Source organism: Sus scrofa, chromosome 18, assembly GCF_054392235.1.
Source record: "Sus scrofa isolate SSC_HxYL_T2T_F1_AM1 chromosome 18, Sscrofa_HxYL_maternal_Yorkshire_Landrace_v2.0, whole genome shotgun sequence".
NCBI lineage: Eukaryota > Metazoa > Chordata > Mammalia > Artiodactyla > Suidae > Sus > Sus scrofa.
Genome location: NC_139400.1, coordinates 18,102,664 through 18,128,864, shown reverse-complemented (window position 1 = coordinate 18,128,864; position 26,201 = coordinate 18,102,664). Strand labels below are relative to the sequence as shown.

At 51.9% G+C, this 26,201-nt stretch overlaps 3 protein-coding genes across 6 annotated transcripts in view; 1 reads left to right on the top strand and 2 right to left on the bottom strand.

Moving 5' to 3' along the window:
* The window catches only part of DENND2A (DENN domain containing 2A), a 137,700-nt gene extending 132,148 nt beyond the window's left edge, over positions 1 to 5,552 (bottom strand). The window contains exon 1 of the mRNA XM_085005257.1: positions 5,434 to 5,552. The gene's annotated coding sequence lies outside the window, so the exon portion shown is untranslated. The remainder of the gene's footprint in view (positions 1 to 5,433) is intronic.
* The window catches only part of SLC37A3 (solute carrier family 37 member 3), a 398,944-nt gene that overhangs the window by 264,513 nt on the left and 108,230 nt on the right, over positions 1 to 26,201 (bottom strand). The window lies entirely within an intron of this gene.
* ADCK2 (aarF domain containing kinase 2) lies at positions 5,807 to 24,985 on the top strand. 4 transcript variants are annotated; one of them, XR_014833625.1, is made up of 9 exons: positions 5,807 to 7,599; positions 9,513 to 9,659; positions 12,388 to 12,516; positions 14,099 to 14,194; positions 14,593 to 14,672; positions 16,874 to 17,125; positions 18,357 to 18,485; positions 20,473 to 20,526; positions 24,558 to 24,985. XR_014833625.1 is itself a non-coding variant. In XM_003134607.5 (8 exons), the coding sequence occupies exons 1-8, from the start codon at positions 6,664 to 6,666 to the stop codon at positions 24,693 to 24,695; spliced, it is 1,881 nt and encodes a 626-aa protein (XP_003134655.3). In that variant the 5' UTR covers positions 5,807 to 6,663; the 3' UTR covers positions 24,696 to 24,985. The 4 variants fall into 4 exon arrangements, 3 of the variants coding, with proteins under 3 accessions (XP_003134655.3, XP_005654328.3, XP_084861389.1); XM_003134607.5 differs by lacking the exon at positions 14,593 to 14,672; XM_005654271.4 differs by lacking the exons at positions 12,388 to 12,516; positions 14,593 to 14,672.

The following is a 26,201-nucleotide window of genomic DNA, read 5'->3' as shown; positions in this document are numbered from 1 at the left end:
CGAAGCAGAGGCTGCGGCAGGCATGTGCCAGGCTGTCCCTGGCCTGTGGTTCTTTCTGATGAAAGTCAAAATCTGTGATGGGGAGAAGAGGGTGCTAGGATGCTGAAAAGGTCTCAGCAAAAAAGTGCCCTCCACAAGCAGCTTAGCCCAGGGGTCCTCAGCTGGGGACAACTTTGCTCCCCCAGGGGACAGCTGGCAATTCTTGAAGACATGTTCTTGTCTCAATTAGGAAAGAGGGGTGTTTCTAGCATTGCGTGCATAGAGGCCAGAGATGCCACTAAACGGCTCCCTCTGCCCCCCCCCCCCACAACGAAGGATTATCCGGCCCCAAATGTCAGAAGTGCAAAGGTTGAAAACCCCAGAGCCAGCTGATTTGCCATCCATCCCCAAGCCCTTCCCCAGGATCTCGAACAAACACTTGTCTGCATCACGTCTGCCTGGTAATGAAGATGCTAAAATCACAATCATTTGTTCAAGTGAAAAAATTAGCATAGCCAAGTGGGTCTTTGCATCTCTTTTCCCCTCACATTCCTTCCCACCTTGTTTGGAAACCCTGAGAAAGCTTTGGGTGCACTTCAGAAGTGATTGGTGCCACCTAGTGATACTGGAGATAATACCAGCAGGAGCACTTGCAAGAACTGGAAACTTGCTTAGGGGGCCTTACCTCTGTGAAGATCCTATGTAAACGAAGAGCACCCGAATGAGAACAAACAGAAGCTGTTGGTTCAGAGCTTTCTACAGCAAGGGAGTCAGCTACCATCACTTGCACTTGGCAAAGACTCAAGTACAACTGGAGAATCAAATGCTAGTGAGAAAGGTTTAGAGAGAAAAAAAAAACTAAGTCTTCAAGTGTCCTGAACTGGAGGGTGTTAGCACGGGGAGGCTGGAGCAGGGACGTCTCGTGTGATTGGTTTGCAAAGGATATGTGGCTTTCTCTGATGGGTCTGCAGTTGGTAGTGGGAGCGAAAATTAGAGAAGATGCGTTCCTGGACCACGTCCTGACTATTCTGGGCCCGTTGCTACAGAGGCTGTGGGTCAGGGTTCTCTTGTCATAAATGGCCTGGTCAGTGTCTGCCCGTATATTGAGTCTCTCATTTCATTCATTATTCTTTTTTTTTTTTTTGTCTTTTTTTTTTGCTATTTCTTGGGCCGCTCCCGCGGCATATGGAGGTTCCCAGGCTAGGGGTTGAATCAGAGCTGCAGCCACCGGCCTACGCCAGAGCCACAGCAACGCTGGATCCGAGCTGCGTCTGCAACCTACACCACAGCTCACAGCAACGCTCGGATCGTTAACCCACTGAACAAGGGTGGGGACCGAACCCGCAACCTTATGGTTCCTAGTCGGATTCGTTAACCACTGCGCCACGACGGGAACTCCTCATTCATCATTTTAAATACATACCTCCTGTTGCTAATCATGAAAGAGGTTACAGATACCCACGTGAGAAACGGCTTGACTGATAATTAATGTCTGTGATTATTTTTTTTCTTTTTCTTTTTATGGCCTCCATTGCGGCATATGGAAGTTCCCAGACTAGAGGTTGGAGCTGTGCTGGCCTATGCCAGAGTCACACCAAGAGCCAGATACTCAACCCACTGAGCAAGGCCAGGGGTCAAACCTGCATCCTCATGGATACTAGTCACGTTTGTTACTGCTGAGCCACAGTGGGAACTCCAACATCTGTGATCTTTAAAGGCTGCCCTTATTATCACTTTTTTTTTACAAGCTTTGTAAGAAAGTTACTTAAGGAGAAGGATGGGATCCATTGTTTTGGGATAACATTTTGCTTTTTTGTTGTTCAAAGGTGAAGACTCTTCTTTGATGGAGTGCAGTACAGAAACAGACAGAGGGCTGGATTTTGCCTACCCTTGACCTTTGATGGAGGGTGAACATAGGAGGGAATGAGAAACGTGGGAGGAGGACTCCCATGACTGAGCTTCAGACCCTGGGCCGAAAGAACAGAGATGCTCCCGGTCACACAGCCCCCCAGGGACGAAGAACTACCTCAGGAGTGGCTCAGCGGAAACGAATCCGACTAGGAACCATGAGGTTGCGGGTTCGATCTCTGGCCTTGCTCAGTGGGTTAAGGATCTGGCATTGCCTTGGGTTGTGGTGTAGGTTGCAGATGTGGCCCAGTTCCTGAGTTGCTGTGGCTCTGGCATAGGCTGGCAGTTACAGCTCCGATTTGACCCCTAGCCTGGGAACCTCCATATGCCGCGGGTGCGGCCCTAGAAAATACAAGACAGATTAAAAAAAAAAAAAAAAAAAAAGAACTACCTCAGAGGGCATGGGCTGCAGCTCAATCACATACACAAAGGCACCAACGTGATGCCACAGAAAACTGGTAAACCTCGGAAAAGGAAGCAAGGCCTTCCCGCTCCAGTTTATGCTGTTCCTACAGCGCCCTCTAGTGGCAGAGACTAACAAGCCAGGTTGCAAAGGACTGGAGGCTGCTTCCATTCGACCTGCTGCTTCTCTCTGTGTCCACCTCCTCCCTCCTCCCTGAACCTTCCAGCTGCCATCTTGCCTGATGGATGCCGTTGCGGTCCTGAGAGGCAGTCAGCATCTTCTTTGGGTTGTGCTGTGGGGGAGGAGATGGCGGGGGCGTGATCATTCCTTGCATAGGTGGGCTTGGAAGCCAACAAGTTATGGAAAAAATGGTCGGGTTCTTTCTGATGGTGGTTTACAGGTCCCAGTCTTCGTCTGAAGTGGTGAATATTGGACAATGGCAGTAAGTGGCTTTCCATTGCTCTCCGCTTTTGGTAGGACCTGGGAAAGTTGGGGGGCCCCCTGAAGGGGAATCTCTGTCCCCGCCGTAGATGTCTGGGTGCATGCAGTCTTCTGCTACCTTTCTAAAGCAAACCTCTGGGGAGTTTCTGCTGTGGCTTAATGGGATCGGTGGTGTCTTGGGAGTTCTGGGACGCAAGTTCGATCCCCACCCGGCACAGTGGTTTAAAGATCCGGTGTTGCCACAGCTGTGGCTTAGGTTGTGACTGCTGCTTGGATCTGATCGCTGGCCCGGGAACTCCATAGGCCATGGGGTGGCCAAAAATGAAAATAAATAAAACCAAATAAAGCAAACCTCTGGCTCTCTGCTTTCTAATATAGTCCTGAAGTTCATGTTGAAAAGAGTCATGTTGAAAAAAGCGTTAGAATTTTCCATTACATTGGCTATGGGTGATGCTCTGGAATCGCCACCGTGCACTCGGTTACTGAGATAAAGTTCCACAAACAGATGGAACCCTCACTTCCTCAAGCCTAGGAGCCTTTGGGGTTGTGTAAGTAGGAAGTCCTGTGGGCCTGCAACAGGGCAGAGCCTCTGCTTAGAACCTCAAAAAGGAAGGAAGGAGCCCTAGAGCAGGGTGGAAGTTTTATACTCAACTCGAGAAGAATCCCAACTTCTTGGCAGCTCAGACTTCCCTCACAATTTTTTTTGTCTTTTTAGGGCCACACCTGTGGCATATGTTAAGTTCCCAGTCTAGGGGTCGGCTTGGAACTGTAGCCGCTGGCCTACGCCCCAGCCACACCAGCTCTGAGCGAAATCTATGACCTATACTACAGCTCATGGCAATGCCCACTGAGCAAGGCCAGGAATCTAGCCTGTGTCCTCATGGATACTAGTTGTGTTCATTACCACTGAGCCACAACAGGAACTCCCATTCTCTCAGAATTTTATTTTTTTTTTTGTCTTTTTAGGGCCATACCTGCAGCATATGGAGGTTCCCAGGCTAGGGGTCAAATTAGAGCTATAGCTGCCGGCCTACACCACAGCCACATCAGATCTGAACTGCGTCTGTGACCTATACCACAGCTCATGGCACCGCTGGATCCTTTACTCACTGATTGAGGCCAGGGATTGAACCCTCAACCTCATGGTTCATTCATTTCTGCTGTGCCACAATGGGAACTCCCCAGCATTTTGTTCTTAATTACTGTTAAAGATACTAATTGCCAGAATCATAAATGTAAGTCTAGAGAATGCATGTAGCTGTAGTTAGACTCCTCACCCCAAGTTGCTTAAGGAGAAACAGAGGCCCAGAGAGACTCGCCTGAGGTCAGGTGGTTACCTCTTAACGAGGGGGCTAGAACTCAGGGCTTCTGGTTTCAAATTAGGTCCTCAATAAGGCCCTTGGTGACTCAGAGGCACACAAGAATATTCTACACCTTTGGGACAGAGTAAGTAAATAAATGAGAGAAAGGTGCCAAGGCTTAATGAATGGCCTGCCCTATTTGAAACTGGTGGTGGTAGGTATGACCTTGGGAACTTCGAAGGCGTCTGCAGCATCTTACGGAAATGGGAATGGATTATTATTTTGGCTGTCCTGTGGCATATGGAGTTCCCAGGCCAGGGATCAGATCCAAGGCACAGTTTCCACGTAAGCCGCAGGTGTGGCAACGCCCCATCCTTAACCCACTGTGCCTCACCAGGGATCGAACCTGCATCACAGTGCTCCCAAGACAATGGTCAATCCCACTGTGCCACAGTGGGAACTCCTGGGAATGGATTATTAGTTAACAGTGCAGGAGTAGCCATTCCTAGCTGTATGGGCAGCCCAGGTCCCTGCATGTTCTAGCATTCCTTGGGCTGTGAGTGGCAGATAGACTTCAAGCAGCACATGCGGGCAGTGTCCTTATTTCTGTCCCTTGGGCCCTTCCATTTGTGAGGCCCACAGACCCCCCCACCCCCTGGCAGATTTTTATGGAAGCTTGGCACCCATGTGGAGATAAAGGGTTGTATAGGTAGAAGTGACTGTGGTACCCCATTGCAGGCAGCCTCATAAACCCCCAAGAGCAGAACAGAACACTGGGCCATCCCTGACAGTGTTGGCTGATTTCCCAGCTCTGTTCTGCTCCTCCTGGCTCTTTGGAGTTATCTGACCTTCCTTTGGTAATCCAAGGTTAAATAAACTCCCTAAAAACCTCACACCAAACTCATTCCCATTTGGGGTCGTAATTCTTTCTGGGGCTGGACACCCTCCCACCCCCATGGCCCTCCCTTCCTCTCCCAAGCAGCCTCCGTCCTATGGGTTCTCCCCGTTCTTCATTTCTTTTATCAGTGAAGAATCTGTTAAGTCAGGATGTGTGTCCCCAGGTCCCTACAGTGTACATATTATTGAGCCTCCATAAATACTAGGCTGAGTTTAAGAACTACTTACTGGCCTTGGAGTTCCTGTTGTGGCTCAGCAGAAATGAACCCGACTAGGATCCATAACGATGCGGGTTCGATCCCTGGCTTTACTCAGTGGGTTAAGGGTCTGGTATTGCTGTGAGCTGTGGTGTAGGTCGCAGATGGGCTCTGATCCCAAGTTGCTGTGGCTGTGGTGTAGGCCGGCGGCTGTTAGCTCCAATTGGATCTCTAGTCTGGGATCTGCCAGAAGCTGCAGGTGCGCCTCCCTCCGCCCCCCTCAAAAAAGAAAGAAAGAAATACTTACTGGGCTTAATTAGTATTGGTTGAATGAGCGAACATTCTTTACGGAGCCACTCCCCAAGGTGCAAACACATTCCCCAAATAGGTGCAGCCTGGGACTCCGGGCCTTTCAAGGACAACACCCCCACCCCTCCCACCGTGGTCTGTGGGACCATTGTTCGGGAAAGGGCTTTCAACTCCTCCACCGTTTCCGCGCTCTTTGTAGGGAAAGCCTAAGATAGCTGGAGAGCCCGGCGCACAGGGGACAAAGAGGGGGTGTCGGGGGCGCATTGGCGTTGGAAGTGAATTTTAGCTTGGGGAGCCTCCGCCGGAGTCTGCGCCGCGTCCCCTTTAAGGGGCGGTCCCGGAAGACGCAGGCCGCGCGGCCTCTGAGCCGGGATTCCCGGCCCCGCGCGCCCGACCCCCGCCTCGCCGTCGGGTTCCCTCGCCCTCGGCGCCCGGATCCCTCGCCTTAGCCGCCCGGATCCCCCGCCCACGGCGTCGGGGTCCCCGGCCCTCCGAGACCCGATCCCTCGCCCGCCGCGCCCTGACCCTCCGTTCTCCTTCCACGCCCTTGGCGTCCAGACCCCCCCACTGCCCACCGGTCCTCGGCTCCCTGCAGCCCCAGCCTCAACTCCAGCTCCTCCCAACGCCGTCCTCGGTGCCCGGGTCCTCGGCCAGCCGCACTGTCCCCCACTGCCGCCCCAGCTCTCAACGCCTCGCTCTTTCCCGCCCGTCCTCGCCCGGAGCCCAGGCTCTCGGCACCGCCGCCTCCCCCCATCTCTACTCTGCGCTCTGGCCCCCAAGCGGGTGCCCGGGCACCCCCGCGACCTCTCGCCCGCCCGCGTGCGCGGTGACCCTGCGGCCGCCCGGCTCTGTCTCCGCCCGCGCGGCCGCCTCGCGCAGGTCACGTCCCCGGCCTGGGCCTGGCTGGCCCCCTCCGGGGCTCAAGCCTTCAGGCCTCCGGCCCAGGCGAGGTACCCGGGAGGAGCCGGGACGGATGGGCGGGCCCCTCCTGAGGCGGAGGCGGGGCAGGGCTGCGGGCCCTGGGGGCGGTGTGGCCCTGCAGGGCACGACCGGGATCAGGACCGGCCTTAGGCTGCACGACGAAGCTGAGGTCTGAGCGTCGCCCATCTCACAGCTGCCCCACTTTTCAGTGGAATACTCAGCCGGCGCCCTGGACTCAGTCAGCCTTGCGATGGCTGCTTCTTAAAGCGGAGGGTAGGCAGCCTAGGCTGCGGACTTCTGGAAGAGGATGGTGACGCCCTGGCGCTTCTCTGTCAGGGTCTGCTTGTCGCACCTAAGGGGTTTTGAGCTCAGAAGGGAACTCGGCCTTCTGAGACCCGCTGGGTACTCTTGCAGGGCTAGACTCTGTTGGCTTCTGCTTGGCACTTTGCCCAAACTCGTCTCTGTCTCTGAAGACACTGGTGGGGAGGGGGCCCCTGAGAGCTTGTGTCGGCAGAGGGCCCGCCGGAGTGTCCTGGCTGCACATGGGCCCCTGGGGACAGTCCCCCCAGAGGGACGGCTGGACGGTCTCCTTCTGCACCTGCGGATCTGGCTCAGGGCGGGGGCCCTCCTGGTGAAATTCTTCCCCCTCCTTCTACTCTACCCCTTCACCTACCTGGCTCCCAGTGTCTCCAGTCTCTGGCTCTACCTGCTTCTGAAAGCCACCGAGACCTCTGGCCCAACGTACATCAAACTGGGCCAGTGGGCCAGCACCCGGCGGGATCTCTTCTCAGAGGCTTTCTGCGCCCAGTTCTCCAAGCTGCATGTCCAGGTGCCTCCTCATCCTTGGACTCACACTGAACACTTCCTACGGCAGGCCTTTGGAGAGGACTGGGGGAGGGTCCTGTGCTTTGAGAAGCTGGAACCCGTGGGTTCAGGCTGTGTGGCCCAAGTGTACAAAGCTCGTGCCAACCCTGCCTTCCTGGAAAACGACAGCATCCAGAGACTGGCCTCGGCCTCTAGCCTGCAGCCTTCTTCGGAAGCTGGGGTGGTCGGGAGGCTGAGAGAGTGCCTTGGACCCCAGGGGAAGGCCTGGGGGCCTCCAGGAAGTCTTGCGGACCACTCATTTCTAGAGAAACTGCTCCTCCCTAAAGCCGATCTGGTTGGATCCAGTGCAGTCTTGTTTCAGGCTTCGGGGCCCGTCCGCAAACCAGAACCAGATCACCTCATCCCGGTCGCAGTGAAGGTGAGTGTTGTGATGTTTGCAGCCAGGCCCTTTCCCACCTCTGAAATCTCATCCCTCCACCGAGCTGCCCAGATCAGGAACATCACCCTGCATTGCGTTCCACTGATTTCTTTTCTTTCCTTTTTTTTTTTTTTTTTGTCTTTTTTCTTAGGGCTGCACACGCGGCGCATGGAGGTTCCCAGGCTAGGGGTCTAATCGGAGCTACAGCCACCGGCCTACACCAGAGCCACAGCAACGCCAGATCTGAGCCGCATCTGCGACCTACACCACAGCTTATGGCAATGCCAGATCCCCAACCCCCTGAGCAAGGCCAGGGATTGAACCCACAACCTCATGGTTCCTAGTCAGATGCGTCAACCACTGAGCCAGGACGGGAACTCCTCCACTGATTTCTTTTAGCTTGATCACTACCTGAGTACCGGTGACTTGCACGCTGTCTGATTTCTTGGCTTGAGGGAGGGGAGGTGCAACTGGTCTGGAAGAGGGTTTGAAGTTCACTGCCTCTGCGGGTGGAGGACCCACCATCCAGCTGACCTCCTGTTCTGGGCTGGGGCTAAACTGGAGGCCGACGAGGGTAGGTGTGCCGTGCTCGTAGTTACAGCAGCGGATCTTTCTCTTCATTTCCGGTAACCCTCGCCTGGGCTCTGGCATCTCTCCTCGCCCCAGTTTTCTTTCTCCGTTCAGCATGTCCCCAGGAGAAGTGGCAGACAGACCCCCCCCGGGGAATGTAGCAAATACCTCCAGGAGACTGGTAGCAAATACCCCAGTGCTGTCTTACCCACTTGGAAAAAACCTTCCCAAGGGTGCCTCTCTTCAGACCTAGTGAACCAAACTTTCCAAGGGAAGAGACTGGGCCTGGCTTTTTATAAGTGATGCAAGTCTTTTTCATGATCAAGCACTTTTGGGAAACCCTGGTCCAAAACATCTCGAAGGTTCCCTGTGTAGCAGGAAACACGCCAGTCATGTCAGAGACATTCTTTAATCTTTAATAGATACCCGAGATAGGCATTTTTTTTTATCTTTATTTATACTCCGCTTTGTTCCTAAAAGTATTTGAGGTGGAGGTAGAGGCTATTGCCTACATGTTTTTTTGTTGTTTTATTTTTTTTTTGGTTTTTAGGGCCGTACTCATGGCATATGGAGGTTCCCAGGCTAGGAGTTGAATAGGAACTACAGCTGCCAGCCTATACCACAGCCACAGCAATGCGCGATCCGAGCCTCATCTGTGGCCTACAACACAGCTCACGGCAATGCCAGATCCCTGACCCACGGAGCGAGGCCAGGGATCTAACCTGCATCCTCATGGATACTGGTTGGATTCATTTTCACTGCACTGCAACAGGAACTAATCTGCATGTTTTACATGGTGGAACAGGAGGCAAGAGAGGTTGAACAGCTTGTCCAGTTTCATACTGGAAATAAGTTGCAGACCTGGTGTATGAAACTAGGGCTCTTTCTATCTGCCTCTGGAGTTTTGTGACTCTAGAGCAGCACTTGGTAGATTTTGGACTACTCCAAATGCATTCAGTAAAATGCAGGTTCCCAGGCACACTCCCAGCCAGTCTGATTCAGTAGGTCTTTGAGGAGGCCTGGGAATCCACATTTTTGCCAAGCCACCCATGGTGACTTCTATACTCACTGATGTTTTGGGAGCCACTGATCGAAACTTGATAAATTGGAAGGAAGAGCCCACCTCTTCTTCCCAGCAAAGCTGAGTACCGTGCAAAGGAGCTGCCTTCCCATCTCCCCAGGAAAGGTACCAAGGGATGTGGAAGGCAGCAGCATCTTGGCTGTTGGGACTGCCTCGAATTTGCTCTGATGAGAAGCTGGCTGACTCTCTGATGAGTGGCACCAAGGCCAATGTGCCCTCCTGATTGATCCCTCCTCTGTCTCACTTGTCCTCTTTTTGGCAGGTGTTGCACCCTGGCCTGCTCGCCCAGGTACAGATGGACCTGCTGCTGATGAAGATGGGCAGCCGAGTCCTTGCGCTTTTACCAGGAATCAAGTGGCTCAGCTTGCCTGAGATTGTGGAGGAATTTGAGAAGCTCATGGTCCAACAGGTGAATCCTCCTTCCCCCAGTTGTAAACAGCACCTGACAGTTTTTACTGGCAGCAGCTGCTTAGTCAATGCTGAACGGATGAGTATTTCCCCAGTGTGTCATGGCTAATGTAGCGTATTAGTCAGGATAGGTGGTGCTAGCTGATACAACAAAGGCTATCCAGATCTCAGTGACTTAATACAACAAGGTTATTTCTTGTTTATATGAAAGTTCCATGCAGGTGAACTGAGGGAGAAAGTGAGAGTTTCCCTCCATAACTTTTTTTTCCTTTTTAGGGCTGCACCTGCAGCATATAGAAGTTCCCAGGCTAGGGGTTGAATTGGAGCTACCGCTGCCGGCCTACATCACAGCCACAGCAATGCCAGATCCGAGCCACGTCTGTGACCTACACCACAGCTCATGGTAATGGTGGGTTCTCCGACCCACGGAACGAGGCCAGGGATCGAACCTGCATCCTCATGGGTCAGGTTCATTACCCCTGAGCCACAACGGGAACTCCCAGATCAGAGCTTTAATCACACAGGCCCAGTGTAACTACGAAGGAGCTTGGGGAACGGTCTCCCTAGTGCCTGCGAGGAAAGTGAAATGAGTCTGGTGGAGCAGATGGCGTTATCTGTACCCCAATCACTGGCCAACTCCAGGAGGAGGAGGAAAATGAGCAAAATCACACACTCTACCTTTGTTTTGCTTTGTTTCTGTGGCTTAATGAGTAGATAAGGACCTCCTCCCTGTCCAGGGCCCTTGGGACACCTGTTTAAATAGCCAGAATTGGCAAACATGCAGGAGGCTCCTGGGGCTCCAGGGAGGTACTTGCGCTGGCTTCATGATGAATGGCAGAGAAATGGGCAGGCTTTCAGAAGCAGTGTGCCAAGCCTTCATTTATGTCCTTGGATTTAGGCTGTTAAGCCCCAGGGATATGTTTTAGTGTTTAGTTTTGTTTGTTTGTTTGTTTATTTGCTTTTTAGGGCCGCACCTGCAGCATATGGAAGTTCCCAGGCTAGGGGTCAAATCAGAACTGCAGCTGCCGGCCTACACCACAGCCACAGCAACATGGGATCCTTAACCCACTGAGCAGGGCCAGGGATCAAACCCGTGTCCTCATGGATCCTTGTCGGGTTTGGGCTCGTAACCTGCTAAGCCACAATGGGAACTCCGTGTCTTAATGTTTAGAAAGTTTTGCTTTATGCTGTGGAGTCGTGTAGTTTTCGATAATAAAATTAAAACAGAGAAAAATAGGGAGTTCCCGTCATGGCTCAGTGGTTAACGAATCCGACTAGGAACCATGAGGTTGCTGTTTGATCCCTGGCCTTGCTCAGTGGGTTAAGGATCCGGCATTGCTGTGAGCTGTGGTGTAGGCTGCAGATGCGGCTCGGATCCCACGTTGCTGTGGCTGTGATGTAGGCCGGCGGCTACAGCTCTGATTCGGCCCCTAACCTGGGAACCTCCATATGCCGCGGGAGCGGCCCTAGAACAGGCATAAAGACAAAAACGAAAACAGAGAAAAATAGCTTCTGTTCTGACACCCCTCTTAGCATTCATCACTCTTAGTTCTACCATCCACCTGAGCTTCATTCTCCTTCAGGAAGTCTGACAGGCGTCGTGGGTTCCTGTCACTTCAAGCTCAGACCTCCACATCTCACCCATTTTGCCCCCAGAATCTACTCTTCCTGCTAGCTGTAGCTCTCAGTACACCCATCATGATCCTAGGCTTGAAACCTTAGAGTCTGGGTGTATGTTGTGGGGGTTGTTTGTTCATTTTCAAATTCATGTAACATTTGTTGAGAGCTCTGTTAGAAGCTGGTGAATAGGAGTTCCTCTTGTGGCACAGTGGAAACAACCCCACTAGTAACCATGAGGTTGTGGGTTCGATCCCTGGCCTCGCTCAGTGGGTTAAGGATCCGTCATTGCTGTGAGCTGTGGTGTAGGTTGCAGTCGCGGCTTGGATCCCATGTTGCTGTGGCCCTGGTGTAGGCTAGCAGCTATAGCTCTGATTGGACCCCTAGCCTGGGAACCTCCATATGCTGTGGGTGTGGCCCTAAAAAAAAAAAAAAATCAAAGTCTGGAGGCTGGGAGAGGAGTCTGGACAGGAGGTGAAGGTGCTCCCAAGGTCAGGAGGGGAACGAGGGGAGAGTAGCTGGGCAGGGTCTGGAGCAGCATCTGGGGGCATGCTGCCAGGGGACCAGACCGAGGAGGCACTGTGGGAGAGGGGGAGAAGGACCTGAAAGCCAAGCCCTGGTGCCAGGAGATCGCCAATGGCATCGGCCCTGGGGGCCCAGAGAGTAACTGAGGATGCGACTGGAAGTGGGCCTGCCACTGGGGAGTTTACAGAGAGCCGCGTCCAGTGGCGCCCGTGATGGCAGGGGACCTCACCAGAGGGACAGGGCTGGAGGGAGGGCTGGTGCAGGGAGCTGGGCCCCCTGAGGGGCCACCAAGCTGACCCCCTGGAGACGGGGAAGGGGCCCAGTGGCTGCTGTAAAGGGGGGCAGAGGAAGAATAGTGGAGGCACAGTGGAGCCCAAGCAGGTGCACTGTCTGTAGCTTGGAGTTTGAGCCGGGGTTGGGACTTGCGGGGCAGCTCTCAGCCACAGGGCCCCGGCCCAGCTTCCTGGGACTTCTGCAGGAGAAGTAGGTGGCGGAGGCAGGTGACTTGTTAGCTCTTGGGGGTTCAGTTGTTGCCTCCCTGGGCCCAGCCCACCCCCGCCCCATCTCTTCTTTGCATTTCCCTGTAGATCGACCTGCGTTACGAAGCCCGGAATCTGGAACACTTCCAGTGCAACTTCCTGCACGTGAACTCTGTCAAATTCCCCACCCCTCTGCGCCCCTTTGTCACCAGGGATGTCTTGGTGGAAACATATGAAGTAAGACAGAACTTCTTCTGGCTGCACCTTTCACTCACAGCCAAGCCGTCTCTGCTCCCTAGGAAGGCTTGAGTTTGAAAACACAAAACCCAGAGAGCATAGGATTACTGTCTGGAAGACTGCAAGAGGCGTGTGTGCTCATGAGGGTGGAAGTTGGGGTAGCAGAGTGGCTGAGAGCCTGGCTCTGAATTTGAAAGTCTGCTCTGCCATTGTATTTGCTGGGTGGCTTCCGTCCCCTCCTATATAACAGCCCCCTCCTATATAACAGCGTAGGGTTGTCCCAGGAGTCAATGACACAGTAAATACAGAACCCCCTCCACACAGAGTCTGCACAGACAGCGCTCACAAGTATTCTGTTATGGGCTTAGCCGTCCAGCCTCCTTTATTTTATTTTATTTGACTTTCTTTATGCAAGAAATAGATTTATTAAGATAAGACACTGGTGAGAGATGCAAGCAGGCAGCCCAGGAGGTTCTGCCCAGCTTCCTTGATAGAGATGGTAATGAGATCCAGAGGAGTGACCTGAACGACCCCCTGTTACTAGCTGTGTGACCTTGAGCAAGTTACTCAAACTCTCTGGGCTTTAGTTCTTTTATTCATTAATTGGGGATAATGAGATCTATCTCAATAGGCTGCTTTGGCAATTACATAACTAACCTTCATGAGAAGTTCCTGCTGTGGCTCAGCTGAAACGAATCTGACTAGTATCCATGAGGATATGGGTTTGATCCCTGTCCTTGATCAGTGGGTTGGGGATCCAGTGTTGCCATGAGCTGTGGTGTAGGTCGAAGACACTGCTTGAAGCCCGAGTTGCTGTGACTTCCGATTTGACCTCTAGCCTGGGAACTTCCATGTGCCACAGGTGTGGCCCTAAAAAGCAAAAAAAAAAAAAAAAAACCCAAACAAAAAAAAGGAACCTGTATGAAATGCTTATTCACTAGCTCCCCTTTCTTCCCCCCTTTTTTTTCTTTTCCATTTTCCTGCTGAAGTTCACAGATCTCACCCAGGTCCCTCTCAGCTGGTTCTTTTTCTATTTGTTTTGTCTTTTGAGGGCCGCACCTGCGGCACATGGAGGTTCCCAGGCTAGGGGTCAAATCAGAGCTATAAGCGCCAGCCTACACCACAGCCACAGCAACTTCAGATCTGAGCCGCACCTGTGACCTACACCCCAGCTCACGGCAACGCTGGATTCCTAACCCAGTGAGTGGAGCCAGGGATCGAACCTGCATCCTCATGGATACTAGTCAGATTCGTTTCCGCTGAGCCATGACGGGAACTGGTTCTTGAGCAGAAGCAAGCTCACCCTACGATCGCAGCATCTCTTCGCTGTGGGTGGCAATCAGCAGATTTCTTCCCTAATAAACGGACGGGACTGGTTGAGATGCATTATAGAAGAGAAATGTACGTAGGTGAACATTACCGTGAGGGTGACAGATTCATAGGATCTCTAAGGAAGGGAAAACTCTTTAGGTCACTTCCCAGTCAGTGGAAAGGCAGCGGCGGTGTGTCCCACGGGAATGAGGGGACGGGCCGTCTTGGGCTGTGCAGGGTAAAGCGCTTCTCTCCCGCGTTTTCCTCGAAGGAGAGCGTGCCTGTGTCCAGTTACCAGCAAGCAGGGATTCCTGTGGACGTGAAGAGGAAGATCGCGCGGCTGGGGATCAACATGCTGCTGAAGATGGTGAGGTCTCGGCCCCGGGTCAGGTGCCGAGCCCAGCGCCCGATGGGGTGGTGTGTGTGGTGAGGGCGGGACACTGCCCAGCTAAGCAGCAAGTGGCTGGGTTGAGAGGGTCAGCTCTAGAGACAGCCAGGCTGGCCCAGCGCCCGTTCTTTTTTTTAGGGCTGCACCTGCGGCATGTGGAGGGTCCCAGGCTAGGGGTCAAATTGGACCCCTACACCACAGCCCCCGCCACACCAGATCTGAGCCACATCTGTGACCTACACCACAGCTCACGGCAATGCCAGATCCCTGACCCACTGAGCAAGGCCAGGGATCGAACCCTCATCCTCATGGATACTAGTCGGATTCGTTGCCTCTGAGCCACGGTGGGAAGTCCCCCAATGCCCATTCTTCTGCAGCTTTCTGTTGAGCACTTCCTTGGTGGCCTGCCCTCTGTCACCACGCAAGAATGGGGAGGAAGACCCAGGCCCCGCCCGAGGTACCTACCCTTTAGGCAATAGCCAGAGACGACATTGGGTGTTAAATGCTATTTCATTTATTCATTCAGCAAGTGTCTAGTCACCTGCTAGGTGCCGGGCACTGAATTAAGTGCTGGGTTTGTAGTCGTGAGCAACACAGACATGATGGCAGTGTTCATGGCACTGCCATTCAGTGGGAAGACGGGTAACGCTAAGGAAGTGGTACATAGGGTTAAGTGCAGGTCCCCCACGGTCATTTTGGAGGGGCCCACACCAGCTGCAGGATTTATCCAGAAAGTGGCTCATCTCTGCCAGGATATGAAGGCAGTCTAGCTGTCACCTTCCCGAGAATGGCCTGATGCTAATTATCATGAATGAGTTGACACTCAGAAGAGGCCACAGTGAGCCCTAAGCCAGGTCAGTTATTATGATCACCAGTAGCAACAGTAGGAAGCCGGCATTGTCAGCAGCTCAGGTGTGGCGGCAAAGAAAGAAGAGCCTGAGGTCGAGGAGGGCCCGAGGCCTTCGCGGTGGTTGGCGCAGATGAGAACGGTTGATGCGTGGACGGCAGGTCTAGGGTGGGTAGGGGGCTGAGTGCCCAGGTCCGAGGGTGCAGAGTTAGGGTAGGAGGGAACCAGGCAGATAGCAGAAGTGGGGCAGAGTGAGGATGGGCGCTCCCTGTAGGATGGTGGTGGGTGCAGGCAGACAGCACAGGAGACTGTAAGCCAGACACTGGCAGCGACCTCGGGGGGATGGAGGGTCAGCCCTGGCTTTGCCTCCAGCCCTGGGCCCGTGGGTGTCAAGAGTCAGCAGCCCCCACCCAAGGGGCTCCTGGAAAAGTGGGGGTGTTGTAGGGAAGCTGGGTTTCCACTGTCAGTGCACTGGAAGCTCAGTGGGGAGAGGACCTTGTCCCCAGTAACAGGGCATCATGGGCCAGAGGGGAGGGTGCAGGAGGTGTAGCCAGGGGAGGAGCAGCGTTAAGCAGTGCCCAGGAGTGGGAGGTTCTGGGGGACTTCAGCTTGTGGGGTCAAGAATCCTGGGGGGCTCAGCTGACTGCAAGGTGCCAGGAGGTTCGGACCCAGGGCAGTCTTTGGTGACCATATCCTGTAAGTGTGTTTGCGTGGTTATCAGCATCACCATTTGCTGTATAGACAGATGGAGGGAATGAAGCTGAAGTCTGATTTATGAAAAAAAATGTTTATAGCTGTGCCCGCAGCATATGGAAGTTCCCAGGCTAGGGGTCTATTCAGAGCTATAGCCGCTGGCCTACACCACAGCCACAGCAATGCCGGATGCTTAACCCACTGAGGGAGGCCAGGGATCGAACCTGCGTTCTCATGGATAATAGATTTGTTTTCACTGAGCCACGACAGGAACTCCTGAAAAAAAATTTTTTAATGGCTGCATCCGTGGCACTTGGAAATTCCTGGGTCAAGGGTTGAATCCAGACCCCAGCTGTGATCTACACCACAGCTGCAGCAACACTGGATCTTTTAACCCACTGTGCCAGGCCTGGAATTGAATCCGAGTCTCCTCTGAAGTTACCCAAGCTGCTACAGTCAGATTCTTTAGGGCCACACCTGCAGCACGTGGAGGTTCCCACACTAGGGGTTGAATCTGAGCTGCAGCTGCTGGCCTACACCACAGCCACAGCAACTCAGGATCTGAGCCGCATCTATTACCTACACCGCAGCTCTCAGCAATGCCAGATCCTTAACCCGCTGATCGAGGCCAGGGATCAAACCTACATCCTTATGGATACTAGTTGGATTTTTAACTTGCTGAGCCACAATGGGAACTCCTGAAATATTTTTAAAGGAAGGAAGTACCATGAGTTTTAAGAGCTGAGAGGTTTGGGGAAAATCTTTATAAACAATCAGTAGATAATTATTTTTTAATCTGAATATTAATTGCTCAAATCAGAGTGACAATAATCTCTGGAAATGCTGTTTGGTCTTTGATTTTCACATTCTCCTATGATCTTTTTTAACGCTCTTTACCTTGAAAATCACTTTTCTCTTGAAAACCTCTACCTGCCCTGTCTGTGTACAGATTCTGAAATGATGATACCAAGCATTGGGAGTTTATAGAGCACACCTTCGTTTGTTTCTATGTGATCACTGGGAACTTGCCGTCACCCAGGAAGCTTTTTTGCATGTGGCCTGGTGGTGTTGGAATGGTGAAGCTGACTTAGCCTGGAATAGCCTTGCTCTCTCCCCAGATATTTGTGGACAACTTCGTCCATGCGGACCTTCACCCTGGGAACATCCTGGTCCAGGGTGCTGATGGTCTTTCCAAGAGCCAGGAGGCGCGGCTGCAGCAGGTGGATGTCTGTGATGCTCTGGCTGTGGCTGTGACACCTGCCCAGTGCCCACTGCGCCTGGTGCTGCTGGATGCTGGCATTGTGGCCGAGCTGCAGGCCACTGACTTGAGGAACTTCCGGGCAGTGTTCATGGCCGTGGCAATGGGGCAGGTGAGGCCTGCTGGGCCCTTGGGAGTTGGGGGTGATCCTGATGGAAATGGGTGGCGCAGAGAGACAAGGGGAGGAGAGAGAGGAAAGAGGAGCAGAAGTGGGAGTTCCTGTTGTGGCGCAGTGGTGATGAACCCAAGTAGTATCCATGAGGATGTGGGTTCGATCCCTGGCCTCGATCAGTGGGTTGGGGATCCAGCGTTGCCGTGAGCTATGGTGTAGGTTGAAATGGGGCTTGGATCTGGTGTTGCTCTGACTGTGGCGTAGGCTGGTGGCTGCAGCTGTGATTGGACCCCTAGCCTGGGAACTTCTATATGCTGCAGGTATGGCCCTAAAAAGCAACAAAACAAAACAAAACTGAGATGCAGTGGCAGGTGGGGGGTGGGAGGGGCTCCTCTGTACAGATTTGGGTGAAGGAAGCCAAGGAGGAAGAGCTTGGCTTCTGTGCTGTGGGAGGCGAAAAGCCTTAGCAGTGACCGCAGGGGCCAGGTGGGTGTTGGTGAGGCCGTGGAGGCTTTACTTAGGGGTGTCTTGGGTGGAGGAGGAGCTAGAAGGCTGCAACACAGGGGACAGGTCAGCTGTGAGCAGGGAAGTCTGCTCAGGCAGAAAGGCAGCCCATGAGAAGAGTGTGGCTTGTCCAGCCCAGCAGCAGGTCCTGGTGGCAGATGGAGCGTGAGCAGCAGGACCCTGGCTTTGCCACTGGGCCTGTGTGGCCTTGGAGGCCCAGGACTGTGTAGCTCCTTCCCCTGACTGTGCTAAGCACAGGTGGGGCCCCACTGACCAAGAGAGGCTTCAGAAGACCTCAATCGATGTTCTGTTGTGAGGGCGGAGGGTAAAGTTAAGAAAGGATGTGTGTTGGAGTTCCCACTGTGGCTCAGTGGTTAGGGACTTGACTGGTATCCACGAGCATGTGGTTTCGATCCCTGGCCTCCCTCCATGGGTTAAGGATCTGGCGTTGCCGTGAACTGTGGTGCAGGTTGCAGATGCAGCTTGGATCCAGTGTTGCTGTGGCTGTGGTGTAGACCGGCAGCTGTCGCTCTGATTCAGCCCCTAGCCTGGGAATTTCCATATGCTGCAGGTATGGCCCTAAAAAAAGGCAAAAAAGAAAAGAAAAAAGGATGGGTGACCAAAAGCATGATGATAGAAACAACTAGGACATGAAGAAGTTGGGGCAGAGCATCTAGTTTTACAGCCTCTTGACTCCACCAGGGTTTTTCTCTTGTGCGTCTTCCAGGGCCAAAGAGTGGCTGAGCTCATCCTGCACCACGCGCGGGCCCACGAGTGCAAGGATGTGGAGGGATTTAAGGCCGAGATGGCCAGGCTGGTGACCCAGGCCAGGAAGAACACCATCACCCTGGAAAAGGTGAGCCGGCCCCTCGAGGGGCGGGGGCCGCGGGGTGTTTACTGACCTTGCCCTTGGACGGAGCAAACCCCAGGTCTAAGGGAGACCTCTCCATGGGGCGGTCTTGAGAGGGTGTGAGTTTTCAGGCAGATAAAGAGGTGTGAGGAGGCCCACAGAAATCCTTGGCTCTCAAGAGCGGCTCCTTGACCAGGCTGTCCAGGGTGGCTGCCGGGACTGAAACTGATCGCACTTATGGCTCGAACCCAGCCGGAACCCAAGGTGGGACTTGGACCCATGTGCTGGGACTCGAACCCAGCCTAAACCCAGATTGGGTCTTTTAAAGTAGAATCACACAGAGTTCCCATCGTGGCACAGTGGTTAACGAATCCGACTAGGAACCATGAGGTTGCGGGTTCGATCCCTGGCCTTGCTCAGTGGGTTAAGGATCCAGCGTTGCTGTGAGCTGTGGTGTAGGTTGCAGATGTGGCTCGGATCCCATGTTGCTGTGACCCTGGTATAGGCCGGTGGCTGCAGCTCCGAATAGACCCCTAGCCTGGAAACCTCCATGTGCCGCGGGAGCGGCCCCAGAAATGGCAAAAAGGCAAAAAAAAAAAAAAAAAGGTAGAATCACCAGTGTCTGGACTTCCTGAGGTCCCGGTTCTTTGTGCTTTAGCACAGAAAGAGAAGAGAGACGAAGTGATAGGCAAGAAAAAGGCTTATTGATTTGCTTTTTATTTATTTATTTTTGGTCTTTTCAGGCCACACCCACGGCCTATGGAAGTTCCCAGGCTAGGGGTCCAATCAGAGCTACAGCTGCCAACCTACACCACAGCTCATGGCAACGCCGATCCTTAGCCCACTGAGCATGAGCGAGACCAAGGATTGAACCCACATTCCTCATGGATCTTAGTCATCTTCATTAACCACTGAGCCAGGACTGGAACTCCCAGAAAAAGGTTTATTAAGATAAGATGCTTGTGAGTCACGCAAGTCGAAAGTCGGCAGGCAAGGAGGCTCTGCCCTGGAGGATCAGGTGGGCTACATGTTTATAATCCAAGGGGCGCGGAGGTGGGAAAAGACTTCCTTTCTTCCAGTCATAGCTCTTCCTTGGTCTCCATAAGAGAGTATTTGATACTGTAAGGTCACACAAGGACTGTCACAGTGCTTTTGCGTTTAAATCACCAGAAGGGCGGTCCTTAAACTCCTGCCCTTGGTCTGAACCTGATCGCAGGCCTCCCCCCATCCCCCACCCAGTGACCTGAGGCATCTCGCACCCTCCACTAGTCAAGCAAGCCTGCTTTGTTCTGATGGCTTTCTTGAGCAGTTAACAATTTACAGTGATCACCCCAAATTCTCTAGGCTTCCCTCTCTAGCTATGGTCCCTTGGTGGGACTTCTACAACTACCTGTGCCTACTCCCCGCCCCACCCTGCCAGGCTGTAGGTGTTCTGTTGTTTTATTTCCGTGGACTGAGCCGAGTGTGGAGGGAGCGAAGGAGGACCGAGACTCCTGAGCAGCCAAAGCCCTATTGAATGTTCAGGTCCTTTATTTCGACCTGAGCCAGGGCCCACTTTGAATTTTAGACACAATTCTTACACACCAGGCTTTCTCCCCAAGTTTACTCCCACGTCTACGTGCAAGCAGGAGCAAGTTCAGAACAAGAGGTGGCCTCCTGGCAGCGAGGAGTGGCAGCTGGCCCCAAGGCACTGCCATCGTACTTGTTCTGATGTGACTTCTGTGTGTGCTGGGGATGCTGGGGCAGAGGCCTCAAGGCTGGTCCTCTTGAGGAGTCTTTGAACTCAGTCATGAGATGGGAGTTGGGCTTGTATGTGTGCAGTTCTTTCTGTTCACTGGTGTGTGCGTGCGTGCGTGCGTGCTTGTGTGTGTGTGTGTGTGTGTGTGTATGTGAGAGAGAGAGAGAAACAGAGAGGGGGAGGAGCCCACAGCGGGGAGGAGTGGTTCCTGGGGGCTTGGCAGGTTTTGCAGTTGTCTTTATTGTGTTTTTCCAGCTTCAAGTTTCCAGCCTCCTCTCGAATGTCTTTAAGTTGCTGGTGACTCATAAGGTGAGCTCCCAAGCCAACCTTGAGTGGCACTCTGCTCAGGCCGGAAGGGGGACTCTGGGGAAGGTGGGGGGAGGGGATCCCTCAGGGTGGTGACAGGCACTTCTCTTAACGTGAGATCTGGTTTTTGGAAAACAGTTGATGAGGAGTGCTGTCTGTTTCCCGACAGTGTGGCCCCGCCTTTCCTTGGTCACATTGCCTATTGTCAGCCTATGTGGTCTGAGCACCTCCTCTGATCCTTAGCCGTAGAAGGTGTATTCACAAATGTATAAAGCAAAAAGCCAAAAAAAAAAAAAAAAGAAAAAAAGAAAAAAAGGAGTTCCCATCGTGGCCCAGTGGAAACGATTCTGACTAGGAACCTTGAGGTTGCGGGTTTGATCCCTGGCCTCACTCAATGGGCTAAGGATCAGTGGATTGCCTTGAGCCGTGGTGTAGGTCACAGACATGGCTCGGATCTGGCATTGCTGTGGCTGTGGTGTAGGCCGGCGGCTACAGCTCTGATTAGACCCCTAGCCTGGGAACCTCCATATGCCACGAGAGTGGCCCAAGAAATGGCATAAAGACAAAAAAAAAAAAAACCCAACCAACCAACCAAACAAAAACACTTTAGGAAGTTCCTATTGTGGCTCAGTGCTAGCAAGCCTGACTAGGATCTGTGAGGATGAGTGTGCTCCCTGGTGTCAGTGGGTTAAGGATCCAGCGTTGCCATGAGCGGGGGTGTAGGTCACAGATCTGGCTTGGATCTTGCATTGCTGTGGCTGTGGTGTAGACCAGCAGCTTCGGCTCCAATTCAATCCTTAGCCTGGGAACTTCCATAAGCCATGGGTGCAGGCCTTAAAAAAAAAGAAAAAAAAAATTAAATTGTGGTTAAAAAAAAGTGAAACTTCCTTCCCCCTACCCATCTCCAAGGGTGGTTTAGCAGTGTCAACCACCTTTACATAGTTGTGTAACAGATCTTGTTACCAAAACTTAAGTTTGTGCCAAATAGAAATGCAGGGACGAGTTTGGGGGGAGGAGAAAAAGATAGCCTTATTGCTTTGCCAGGCAAAGGAGGCCACAGCAGGCTAGTGCCTTCAAGACTGTGCCCCCTTTGGAAGGGATTAGCAGGTGGTTGTATAGTTGGCAGAGTGGAAAAATCAGCCCCCGATAAGGATCAGGGTAGAGGCAAGCTTGCATTGTTTTCAGCGCTGGTGTTTAGTGGCCCCAGGACTGGTCCTGGTAGTCCTCCTTCCTGGACTGAAGATGCTTCATAAAGCAGTTCTTGCATTTGTTGGGGGGTTTTAATTCTGCAGAAGGGCTCAAAGCTTTGTGTATATTCCTTGAGGAGGAACCAGGACCTGCTCCAAGGCTGCACTGTTGTCTCTTGACGGCTCCTCCCTGGTCTCTGCATCCCCTCCCTTCCCTGATTAGCAGCTGCCCTTTGGAACTCAGGGAAGCTCATGGATGCTGAGGCTCACTCCCTACAGCAAGAAATGGGACACAGAAAGCCTGTGTGCCCAGGAGCCCCACAGGGCACTAGCGTGGTTACTATCTCTAGATCTCTAGAACTTTCTCATCCTGCAGAACTGAAACTTTCTACCTACTGAACAACTCCCCAAGTTTTTCTGCCCCCAGACCCTGGCAACCACCATTCCACTTTCTGTTTTCATGATTTTGATGACTCTAGATTTCCCATATAAGTAGAATCACATGGTATTTGTCCTTCTGTGACTGGCTTATCTCACTCAGTGCAGTGTCCTTGAGGCTCCTCCATGTTGTAGCATGTGACAGGGTTTCCTTCTTTTTGAAGACCAAATAATATTCCATTTGACATATATGCTGTATTTTCTTTATTTGTTCATCCTTTGATGGACATTTGGGTCACTTCTATCTTTTGGCTCTTATGAACAATGCAGCAGTGAACATGGATGTGCAAGTATCTCTTGAAGATCCTGCTTTCAATTCTTTTGGATATTTACCTGGATAGGAGATTGCTTGATCATATAGCGTTTCTTAAAAAATGGAAGAGCAGTTGATTTATATACGGCGGGTTTTTTTGGCTTTTGAGGAAGCTCCGTACTATTTTCTGTAGCGTGCCCAATTTTACATTCCCACCATCAGTGTACCTAGGTCCCAATTCTCCACATCCTCACCAACACTTGTTATATTCTGGTTTTTTCTTTCTTTCTTTCTTTCTTTCTTTTTTAATGACTACCCTCATGGGAGTGAGGTGATATCCCAGGGTGGTTTCGATTGCGTTTCTCTAATGAGTAATGATGCCAGCATCTTTTCATATGCTTGCTTTTTGGCCATTTGTCTTTGTTTTTTGCTTTTGTCTTTTTTTTTTTTTTTTTTTTTTTTTTTATCTTTTTGCTATTTCTTGGGCTGCTCCCGTGGCATATGGAGGTTCCCAGGCTAGGGGTCTAATCGGGAGCTGTAGCCACCGGCCCACACCAGAGCCACAGCAACGTGGGATCCGAGCCGCATCTGCGGCCTACACCACAGCTCACGGCAACGCTGCATCCTTATCCCACTGAGCAAGGGCAGGGACCGAACCCACAACCTCATGGTTCCTAGTTGGATTCATTAGCCAGGGTGCCACGACAGGAACTCCGTGTTTTTGTCTTTTTAGGGCTACACCCATGACATATGGAAGCTCTCAGGCTAGGGGTCAAATCGGAGCTGAAGTTGCTGGCCTACACCACAGCTCAATGGCAATGCCAGATCCCTAACCCACTGAGCGTGGCCAGAGATTGAACCTGTGTCCTCACGGATTTTAGTCAGGTTTGTTTCTGCTAAGCCACGATGGGAATTCCTTGACCATTTGTATATGTTCTTTGGATAATGTCTATTTTGGTAGCACTTAATTTTTAAATAAAATATTTGATAGAAACCCAACAGAGATAGAAAGAATACAACGAGTACTGAATAGCTTGCTGTGGAGCTTAAGCATGAAAACATTCTCAATAGTGTTGACACTCCAGGTCCCTAACCCTGAACAGAGCCTGTGCCACTAAGGGTCCTCCGTCTGTCTTCTCACGTCCTGGCGGAGGTGGCTGAGCCAAACATGCTGCTTTTTCCTCATCAGCCCATCTGACCCCTCAGACAGCTTTTCAGACCCTAACTGAGACAAATACCCTTTACTTTTTGTTTTTTGTTTTGGGGTTTTGTTGTTGTTGTTGTTGTTTTGTCTTTTGCCTTTTTAGGGCTGCACCTGCAGCATATGGAAGTTCCCAGGCTACAGGGATTGCAGGTTCAATCCCTCGCCTTGCTCAGTGGGTTAAGGATCCAACGTTGCCGTGAGCTGTGGTGGAGGTCACAGACACGGCTTGGATTTGGTGTTGCTGTGGCTCTGGTGTGGGCCAGTGGCTACAGCTCCCGATTGGACCCCTAGCCTGGGATCTCCATGTGCCACGGGAGCAGCTCTAGAAAAAGCAAAAAAGACCAAAAAAACCCCACAACATAAAATAAATAAATAGATTCTGGCTCTATCCTTTCTCCCCAGAGGCCTTGAGCAAGTCCCTTAACCACCCTAAACCTTAGCTTCCTTATCTACTGAACAGGGATAAAGGGAGTACTTTTGAGGATTAGTTGGGTAATATATGGAAACTGGTATTAACTATGAGCCTGGCTCCAAAAGGGAAGAAACTCTGATGTGTTGAAGCAAAGCCGGTTGTACCTGGTCTCTGGAAGGTTACTGTGGATTTTGAAAAATGACCCTTATTTAGATTTACAGTTTCTGGTGTAGCTGTGAAATATTCATTTTAGTGTTTTTAAGTCACTTACACACACACACATGCAGACACACACACACATACACGAGCATGCAGACACGCACCCCCTAATGAAGAGCTGTCCACACTGCACCCCCTGGATTTTTCTTTAATATTTCTAGTAGGTGGGAGTATTTGAGATGGTGGGGAAAAGAAAGTTAGGTAGACGATAAAAATCACACGGGCAGGTAGGTGGCCAGGAGTGGATGTGACAGGGTTACCTGGGACGCTGTCTGTTTATATCAGTGGACTTCAGGAAGAACCACTGTCTTTCTATTTCAGGTAAAGCTGGAGAGCAACTTCGCCTCAATTGTCTTTGCCATCATGGTCTTGGAGGGGCTTGGCCGCTCACTGGATCCTAAACTGGACATCCTGGAGGCAGCAAAGCCCTTCCTTCTGCAAGGCCTAGCGACCTGCTGACTGCGGCTCTGGGGGTGCAGCAGGCCTTGGCTCAACCAGAGGCCACTGCCAGCAGCCTCTCCTGTGGCAGCTTGAACATCCTAGAGTTGGCATGTGTGGAAGGCCTGCCATTGCCTTTCACTCTGATCTGGTTTCAGGCGTCTGTTTTGAAAGCTTTGGGTTACTTGGGTGGGAAGTAAAGGGAAGGTGGGGTCCTATCCATTCGGTCGTGGGAGCTGGGCCGGGTGTCAGGGAGCCTGTTTCAAGGAGAATATTCTCTGGAGGAGGACGAATAAACTTAGTTCTTTTGTTTTCTGGTTCTTCTCACTTCTCTTCTGAACCCTCTATACTCCTGGATCAGGTGGGTCCTGCTGGTTGTTTCCTGATACTTAGGTCAGAAGATGTCACAGAATCCCATAGACCTGTGGCTTCCAGATGTTTCTGATTATGTGCTCTATTGGCAAAAAGCTGAATGTATTTCTATATACATGTACAGAGATAATTTATTTATCAGCTTATATAGGTGCTACTATCACTAGCAAATCTCTGGAGGCAGAACCAACAATAAGGGCAAGTTTCACTGACTCTCAAATTATCTGCTTGATAATTAAAAATTTTTTTTTGCCAGTCTCTTGCTAAATTTTATTATAAGGTAAAAGGGAAAAAAAACCTGATTAATGATTAATGTGCCATACTAGAGATTGGAACAGAATCAATTCTGCCACTTTTTTTTTTTTTTTGCTTTTTAGGGCTGCACCTGAGGCATATGGAGGTTCCCAGGTTAGGGGTCGAATTGGAGCTACAGCTGCTGACCTATGCCACAGCCACAGCATCATCAGATCTGAGCCGTGACAGCGACCTACACCACAGCTCATGGTGACACTGGATCCTTAACTCACTGATCGAGGCCAGGGATTGAACCTGCAACCTCATCGTTCCTAGTCGGATTTGTTTCTACTGCACCACAACGGGAACTCCAGTTCTGGCACTTAAGTTCCCGTGTGCTCACATACTAGCATTTAGACTCTCGTTTTTATGAGCAATGTTCAGGCCTTTGTCCATTTGTCCATGGTTAATTTGGGTTAATGTTAATATACATAGTGTGTTAACCAGGACTGGAATTCCAGCAGTGAATGAAGTGGTGCTGGCCACTTCCTGGCCCTCTGCACTGGGCCTACCCACGGACTATTCTCAAAGCTGATCTGACTTGGGGCTGGCCCACAAAGACTGCAGTCAGTTTGTAGAGTGGATATTAGTAAACCTTAATTTCTTCTTTTTGTTTTTTGTTTTTTTTGTTTTGTCGTTTTGCTATTTCTTGGGCCGCTCCCGCGGCATATGGAGGTTCCCAGGCTAGGGGTCTAATGGGAGCCGTAGCCACCAGCCTACGCCAGAGCCACAGCAACGCGGGATCCGAGCCGTGTCTGCAACCTACGCCACAGCTCACGGCAACGCCGGATCGTTAACCCACTGAGCAAGGGTAGGGACCGAACCTGCAACCTCATGGTTCCTAGTCGGATTCATTAACCA

Coding starts and splice junctions, on each gene's coding strand:
- ADCK2 (XM_003134607.5), top strand. CDS start 6,664: ATGGTGACGCCCTGGCGCTTCTCTGTCAGGGTCTGCTTGTCGCACCTA. Junction 14,195..16,873: donor TCAACATGCTGCTGAAGATG/GTGAGGTCTCGG, acceptor CTCTCTCCCCAG/ATATTTGTGGACAACTTCGT. Junction 17,126..18,356: donor TGGCCGTGGCAATGGGGCAG/GTGAGGCCTGCT, acceptor TGCGTCTTCCAG/GGCCAAAGAGTGGCTGAGCT.